Raw genomic sequence first — 8469 nt, forward strand, 5'->3', positions numbered from 1 at the left:
TCACTCCTGTAATCCCAGCACATTGGGAGGCTGAAGCAGGCAGACCAGCCTGGCCAACATGCTGAAACCCTGTCTCTACTAAAAATAGAAAACTTAGCTGGGCATGGTGGTGCATGCCTGTAGTCCCAGCTACTCAGGAGGCTGAGGCAGGAGAATCACTTAAACCCGGGAGGTAGAGGTTGCAGTGAGCCAAGAACATGCTACTGCACTTCAGCCTGGGCAACAGAGTGAGACTCTGTCTCAAAAATAAATAATTAAATAAATCAAAATTTTAAAAAATCAGAAGACCAACTTCAAGGTGGTCAAATAGAAGAGGTGATTCTGCAGGCTGAAAATGAACTAAGTCTGCCCAGAAAAATGATGCAATGGAAACGATGGGAGAGACTCCTGCCAATCAGTGGAAATGGCCAATATAATTATTAAATGACTTTGGTAGGTTGATGGGAAACTGATGTAATTAAATATTCTGTTATATTAAAAGTGTGAGCCAGGCACAGTGGCTCACGCTTATAATCCCAGCACTTCAGGAGGACGAGACGGGTGGATTACCTGAGGTCGGGAGTTCAAGACCAGCCTGACCAACATGGAAAAACCCCGTCTTTACTAAAAATACAAAAATTAGCCGAGCGTGTTGGTGCATGCCTGTAATCCCAGCAACTTAGAGGCTGAGGCAGAACAATTGCTTGAACCTGGGAGGCCGAGGTTGCGGTGAGCTGAGATAGCGCCACTGTACTCCAGCCTGGGCAACAAGAGCAAAACTCAGTCTCAGAAAAAAAGTGTGTGGACCTGGTGTAGTGGCTGATACCCGTAATCCCAGCATCTTGGGAGGCCAAGGCAGGAGGATCATTTGAGGTCAGGAGTTTGAGACCATCCTGGCCAACATGGTGAAACCCCATCTCTACTAAAAATACAAAATTTAGCTGGGCATGGTGGCACACACCTGTAATCCCAGCAGCTACTCAGGAGGCTGAAGTGGGAGAATCGCTTGAACCTGGGAAGCAGAGGTTGCAGTGAGCTGACACTGCACCACTGCACTCCTGCCTGGGCAACACAGCAAGACTCCATCTCAAAAAAAAAAAAAAAAAGGCAAAGAACCCTTGTGTGCTGTTGGTGGGATTGTAAATTGGTACAGCCATATGTAAAAGAGTATAGAGGTTCCTCAAAAAATTAAAAATAGAACTATTATATGATCCAGCAGTCCCACTTCTGGATATCCAAAATAATTGAAAACAGGGTCTGTCTCTAAGATATATTTGCACACCTATGTTCATATCAGCATTATTTACAATAGCCAAGAGGTGGAAACAACCAAAATGTCCAATGACAGATAAATGGTTAAACAAAATGTAGTATATACATGCAACAGAGTATTATTCAGCCTTAAAAGTGAAGGAAATCCTGTCACATGCTATAACATGGATGAACTTTGAGACCATTATGTTAAATGACATAAGCCAGTCACAAAAAGACAACTACCGTTTGATTCCATTTATGTGAGATACTTAGTCAAAATCATAGAGACAGAAAGTAGAATGGTTACCAAAAGCTGTGGGTAGGGGGAAAGGAGTTATTTAATGAGTATGAAGTTCCCATTTTGCAAGATGAAAAAGTTCTGGAGATCTATTTTACAACAATGTTAATACATTTAACATTACTGAAGTGTATACTTCAAAATGGTTAAGATGACACATTTTGTGTTATGTATTTTTTAACCACAATTAAAAATGTATTGAATTTTTTTTTTTTAATGAGACAGGGTGTCATTATGTTTGCCCGGGCTGATCTCAAACTCCTGGCCTCAGGAGATCCTCCCATCTCAGCGTCCTAAAGCATTTCGATTACCAGTGTGAGCCACTGAGTTTGGCCACCCTAAAACATTTTTAAAGGGAAAAACAAACAAAAAAGCCTAGCCCATAGTTCTAGACTTTCTCTTTGCCTCACATTAATTTACTCCCACTACTTCAATAAAAATAATTAGGGCGAAAAAAACAGGGAGCGTTAAGAGCTTATACAGACATTTCTCTAAAGAAGATACACAAACGGCCAACAAACACATTAAAACATGCTCAACATCATTAGTCATTAGGGAAATGCAAATCGAAACCACAATGAGTGGCAGCTACTCCAGAGGCTGAGGCAGGAGGATGCTGGAAGCCAAGAGTTCCAGACCAACAGGATCTCGCTTTGAGTGTCTCTACAATATATTTTTTAAAAATTAAAAAAAAAAAAAAAAAACAAGAGTTGGCCATGATTTTGATAAACTGCGGTCCTCATACATTGCTGGTGGGAATGTAAAATGGTTCAGCTGCTGTGAAATAGTTTCCATTTCTCCCTGAGTTGAGAATAAAATTACTGTATGACCCAGCAACTTCACTCTTAGGTATATACCTAAAATAACTGAAAACAAGTACTCAAACATAGAAGAACTATTTACAATAGTTAAAAGGTACAAACAACCCAAATGTCTATTAATGGATGAATGGATAAACAAATTGCAGTCTATACCTACACTAGCATATTGAGCCATAAAAGGGATGACATACTGATACATGCTATGACTCAAAAGATTAGTAAGACAGACACAAACGGTCAATATTGTATGATTCAATTTTTATGAAATAGGTACATCCACTGAGACAGAACACAGATTGGTGGTTGCCAGGGCCTGGTGGAAATGGGGAAGGGGGAGCAACTGCTTAACGGGGCACAGCGTTTTCTTTTAGGATGATGAAAATGTTTTGGAGCTATATCGATAGAGATGGTGGTTGTACAGCATTGTGAATGTATTAAATGCCACTGAATTGTTCACTTTAAAAATGACTGGTTATAGGCCGGGCGCGGTGGCTCAAGCCTGTAATCCCAGCACTTTGGGAGGCCGAGACGGGCGGATCACGAGGTCAGGAGATCGAGACCATCCTGGCTAACACGGTGAAACCCCGTCTCTACTAAAAAATACAAAAAACTAGCCGGGCGACGTGGCGGGCGCCTGTAGTCCCAGCTACTCGGGAGGCTGAGGCAGGAGAATGGCGTGAACCTCGGAGGCGGAGCTTGCGGTGAGCTGAGATCCGGCCACTGCACTCCAGCTTGGGTGATAGCGAGACTCCGTCTCAAAAAAAAAAATGACTGGTTATGTCAATTTCACCTCAACAAAAAAATTACATACAGTACTCAGATTTTAAAAAGCATCATTTCACCAAGGTTCCACGAATTAAAGTGAGATGATCAAAGAGGATTCAGTAGAACCGTTCAACTTCGAACGTAAAACAGTCCTAAACTCAAACCTTTGTGACACTAAAGTGGGAAGATGGTATGTGATAATTTTAGAAAGTAAACATTATTCTTGTCTACTTGGTTTGGAACTCGAACTTTTTTGATTTTGAGGCGGAGTCTCCCTCTGTCGCCTAGGCTGCAGTGCAGTGGTGCGATATGGGCTCATTGCAACCTCCGTCTCTTGGGCTCAAGCGATTGTCGTGCCTCAGCCTCCCTAGTAGCTGGGACTACAGTCGCCCCCCCCACCACCACGCGCGGCTAATTTATATATTTTTATTAGAGACGGAGTTTCGCCATGTTGGCCAGGCTGGTCTCGAACTCCTAAGATAATCCGCTCGCCTCAGCCTCCCAAAGTGTTGGGATTACAGGCGTGAGCCACCGAGCTCCAAAACCCAGGGAGCGTGGAAAAGACACGACAGGGAAGGGGCTAACCCTCAGAATTACACGCGGGCTCGCCTTACCAGACCACCACTGCTGGCACAACCTCACACCCACAGGCGACCAATTAACCCTCCCAGACCCTGATTCAACTCGACCCCGGAAGTGCCGCCCACCCGTGCTTACTTCCGCTATCCCGTACTTCTGTTCATCTCGCGAGAACTGAAAGCGCCTATGTGACCTGCACTAAGCGGAAGTTGGCCCTCTTTTCCGTGGCGCCTCGGAGGCGTTCAGCTGCTTCAAGATGAAGGTAGGAGGTGGTGGCGTGGGTTAGATTGGTTTGGGGAACGTGAATCGAGTCCCAGAACGCGGCATTGCCTCATTTCCAGCACTGCAAGATCCTGGCTTTAGGTGGAGAAGGGTCTCAAGTAGGAGAAGGCTCGCTTTTCTGGGGCATGGAGCTTTTTGGCCGAGCGGATGGCAGGCGATTGCGGCTGGAGCCGCGGCGGGCCGGGAGCGCCATGGTGGCGTCCCGGCGTGTTGCCCAGTTTGCGGCAGGCCTGTGGTACGGCTCTTGACCCCGGCTTTCTTGCTTCGGGAGGGTGAACGGTCGCGGAGCGCCCTCGCCCCCAGAGTCATTCTGCGGGACTTGAGGGGAATACGTTCTCCTGAGTGCGGCGCTTCTTGACTGCTACTCTGCTTTCACGTGCTTTTAGTGAGTACGGTCGGCATCTCATATTTCCAGCTTGTGTGGAGGCAACATGAAAGGCTTTTTGCAGTAGAATTAACTTTGTGGATGGCTCTACAATTACTTGTGTAGATAGTTTCGTAAACTATTTCCCTCCCTTTTAATTCTTAGCTGAACATCTCCTTCCCAGCCACTGGCTGCCAGAAACTCATTGAAGTGGATGATGAACGCAAACTTCGTACTTTTTATGAGAAGCGTATGGCCACAGAAGTTGCTGCTGACGCTCTGGGTGAAGAATGGAAGGTAAACGTTAACAATCAAATTGTTGCAGGTATTGAAGTCAGAGACGGTAAACGCCATCGGTAATTGGTATTTGGAATGGGGTTCAGACTCCGGGTTCTGGCTTCTGACCTTTGGTAAGTTGCTTCCGAATGCCACTTTATGAAGTTGAGCTGTTACCTTGGAGGGGAGATATAGAATAAGCCGTAAAATATACGTAAAGTTTACATCAACGTAATTCTTGCAATGCATCATGCATTTGGCAGATGTCACATAGCTGTCTTCATAATCCCCAAAGTGCGAAGAAGCGTTGTATCTGATTTGTTTGTTGCTCTTTGATATTTTATCTTCCTAGTGCTGTTATTTCTAATAAAACATCGGTTAGAAATGCGACTTGAATGAAAGACATTTGATAATTGAACTTGATAAGTTGGGAATGTAGACAAAAGTTACTGATCAGAGAAAACGTGCTTATTAAGTTTAAATTGGTTTTCATAATGAATTATACTTTCTCATATAGGTGTGGTTCACAGAGGTCACAATCCTGTATTGTATAATTTTGTAATAGAAATAGTAAATGTGTCACTCATTGTGTGCTCTTGCAGGGTTATGTGGTCCGAATCAGTGGTGGGAACGACAAACAAGGTTTCCCCATGAAGCAGGGTGTCTTGACCCATGGCCGTGTCCGCCTGCTGCTGAGTAAGGGGCATTCCTGTTACAGACCAAGGAGAACGGGAGAAAGAAAGAGAAAATCAGTTCGTGGTTGCATTGTGGATGCCAATCTGAGCGTTCTCAACTTGGTTATTGTAAAAAAAGGTGAGGGTTACTTGTGTTCAATTTTCGTTGAAATTGATTTAAAGCCAGTTGTCTAAATGCTTATTCATTTGCAGTATCCAGACTTACCATTGGATTTGTTTCTTTACCATCAATTCAACATCAAATATTCTGATTTAGGATTCTTAAGGAAGTTTGAATTAAAATCTTTTCAATTGTGTCTTCTAAGGAGAGAAGGATATTCCTGGACTGACTGATACTACAGTGCCTCGCCGCCTGGGCCCCAAAAGAGCTAGCAGAATCCGCAAACTTTTCAATCTCTCTAAAGAAGATGACGTCCGCCAGTATGTTGTGAGAAAGCCCTTAAACAAAGAAGGTAGGAGGGATCATGCAATTAAAGCTTGCTTAATTTTGGTGATTTGGCTATCATTTTGTGTGCATATCAGAAGATAAAAATGTCCCTTTGGAGCCTTAGCATTCTTCACCTGGGGTCTGAATTTTTCCAAAAATTATTTGGGGGTGGCCAGCATACCCAGTTGGTATTAATCCTTGCTGCTTATATCCAGTGCCTTGTAGAGTGCAGTAATTTCCTTGAAAATCTGCCTGTGAATCTTTGATGTATACATTTATCCAAAACTACCCTGACTTTAAGGTCATTGCTATCTGGTTTAGGAGTCACATGCTTGAGAATTGAAACTATTGTCTCACCACCACACACTTTGTAATTTTACATCAGATGTTCTAAATTATTACTATCAATATTTTTTAAGAGATGAGGTCCCACTATGTTGCCCAGGCTGGTCTTGAACCCTTGAGCTCAAGTGATCCTCCCAACTTGGCCTCCCAAAGTGCTGGGATTACAGGCCACCACACCCAACCCTAAATTATTTTTTGGCTTACAAAAGAAGTTGCTTTAAACTTTTGTTTCATCTGTAGGATATGGATAACAATTGTTAAGAGTTGTAAGAATTAGAAGTTAGAGACCTTACTCAGAATACTAGTGAGTGGGAGTTAGGGATTTTGGAGCTGGAGCTGTACCTTTTAAGAACTTGTGTCAATATATTAGACAACATACCAGTGAGGACCTCAAGTAACAATATTTCTGTAGTGAAATTTGGGAATGTTTATGTTAAATAGAATAAACAGCATGTCAGTCAACGTTGGGTTTTCCTGACAAAATCTGAAAGAATTTCTCTGGATTTTGTTTTTTCAGGACTGGTGTGAATTAACACCTGTACATGGCATATATAGTACATGTCTGTTAAGTCAGTAATTACAATTATTTGAGCACCAGGTACTGTTCAAGGTGCTGAGAATACAGTATAGACAAATTCCTACCCTGATGAAGCTGACATTGCAAAAAAAGAAAGAAAGAAAAGCAATTGATAAATAGGTGGCAGTTGCCCATAATCACAGCCCTGGAAATAATCAGAATAATAAAAGCGTGGTCTGGTTGATGGGTATTTTTAGATGGTTCCTATGTCTATAGTAGGAGTCTGAAATATTAGCAGAACCTGAACATCTGGGCATTTAGCCTAAGGCAGTTAAACTCCCACAAGTGTTCATGAAACAGCCTGTGCTAGTACAGAACAGATAAATGAAGATACTTTAACAGCATGTCACATAATCTGATGTTAATTGTTACATTACCCCTGAATTGGCAGGAATTGTCAAGGGAAATAGAGATGCAAGCTTACATCAAACTTACACTTAAAAGTATGGCAGAATGATTATGGAAATAATATGTTAAGTGGTTTTCACAGACAAATTGACTATGCAGAGTTAATATTTTAACATAATGCCACTGTATTTTAGTAAAACTGGAAGGTAGTAAAGGTTAGCCTGGTTATTTTTCAGCACTTGGTTTCCCTTATATTTTTATAATATTTAACCCATCTTCTAGATTTCTTTGGAGGGGCAAAAAGTATTTTAGAATAGTTCTGATAACAGTTGAAATGATTGAGTCCTTTAAATTTTTTAGGTAAGAAACCTAGGACCAAAGCACCCAAGATTCAGCGTCTTGTTACTCCACGTGTCTTGCAGCACAAACGGCGGCGTATTGCTCTGAAGAAGCAGCGTACTAAGAAAAACAAGGAAGAGGCTGCAGAATATGCTAAACTTTTGGCCAAAAGAATGAAGGTTAGTGTAAGATGATTTGAGGGGGTGGGAGGAGTTCGGCCTGGCTTTGGATTTACATCTTTACGCCAGAAAGGCCTTAACTGTATGCGGTTTTGTTTTGTTTAGGAGGCTAAGGAGAAGCGCCAGGAACAAATTGCGAAGAGACGCAGACTTTCCTCTCTGCGAGCTTCTACTTCTAAGTCTGAATCCAGTCAGAAATAACTTTTTGAGTAACAAATAAATAAGATCAGACTCGGATCTCTGTTGACTTTTCATTGCTGACAGAAAACTACATAAATGAAGAGAGGGAAAGTTAGTCATAGAAAATGGGGATATGTATATGGTAATCCAATGGTGGATAAAATCAGACCTATTGTGTGGTAGAAGACAAGGTCAATGTAAAGGGGTTCTTTTTGGGGGATGGGTAGCACAGGAAGGGATTCTGAGCATAAGACATCTGCCTCTCCAGAATGGCATTGAACTTAGGGGAAATGATGAGGACTATTAATCTTTTTCATGTAGTTTATTTTGAGGAATATAGCTCTTTAAAACACTATACACAATACATGAAAATTGACCATGTGAAGATGAACATGTCTTCTTTTTTGAAGAAAAGGTAACTTTTAAGGCATAGTTTTAGTGGATACCATCTTAAAAAGAAGTTTTTTAAACCATTTCAAATTTGCTTTAACAGAGTTTTTCAACTCCAGTGAATTGTTAGGCTGTTTCACACACTGAAAAGGAAATGACTAAAAACATTCTTGGATCAGTGAAAAATGCACAAAGCATGTATTTTTTTCTAATAGTTTCTATGCTAACGTGACAATATCAGGATCTTTACAAGAAGGCACATTAGGCTTTAAGGTTGAAGTAATGCAAGCTCTTTGTTGGCACTACTGTAATAGCTTTATAAAGCAGAGTTCTAAATGTTAAATGTACATGTTAATCACCTAGGAGTCTGG

At 41.8% G+C, this 8469-nt stretch overlaps 1 protein-coding gene and 1 pseudogene across 1 annotated transcript; both read left to right on the top strand.

Moving 5' to 3' along the window:
* LOC105503464 overlaps positions 1 to 416 on the top strand; it is a 1501-nt pseudogene extending 1085 nt beyond the window's left edge.
* A 3447-nt stretch (positions 417 to 3863) lies between these two features.
* Positions 3864 to 7764, top strand: LOC105503463 (40S ribosomal protein S6). The gene is made up of 6 exons (XM_011930359.1): positions 3864 to 3958; positions 4508 to 4639; positions 5221 to 5431; positions 5619 to 5765; positions 7371 to 7528; positions 7634 to 7764. The coding sequence occupies exons 1-6, from the start codon at positions 3953 to 3955 to the stop codon at positions 7727 to 7729; spliced, it is 750 nt and encodes a 249-aa protein (XP_011785749.1). The 5' UTR covers positions 3864 to 3952; the 3' UTR covers positions 7730 to 7764.
* The last annotated feature ends 705 nt before the right edge of the window (positions 7765 to 8469 follow it).

Source organism: Colobus angolensis, unplaced genomic scaffold, assembly GCF_000951035.1.
Source record: "Colobus angolensis palliatus isolate OR3802 unplaced genomic scaffold, Cang.pa_1.0 Scaffold86, whole genome shotgun sequence".
Lineage (NCBI taxonomy): Eukaryota > Metazoa > Chordata > Mammalia > Primates > Cercopithecidae > Colobus > Colobus angolensis.

Excerpts from the sequence above, each read along its gene's own strand:
- LOC105503463 (XM_011930359.1), top strand. Across the intron at positions 5,766-7,370 it reads AAAGCCCTTAAACAAAGAAG|GTAAGAAACCTAGGACCAAA; the intron begins GTAGGAGGGATC and ends TAAATTTTTTAG. Across the intron at positions 7,529-7,633 it reads TTTTGGCCAAAAGAATGAAG|GAGGCTAAGGAGAAGCGCCA; the intron begins GTTAGTGTAAGA and ends TGTTTTGTTTAG.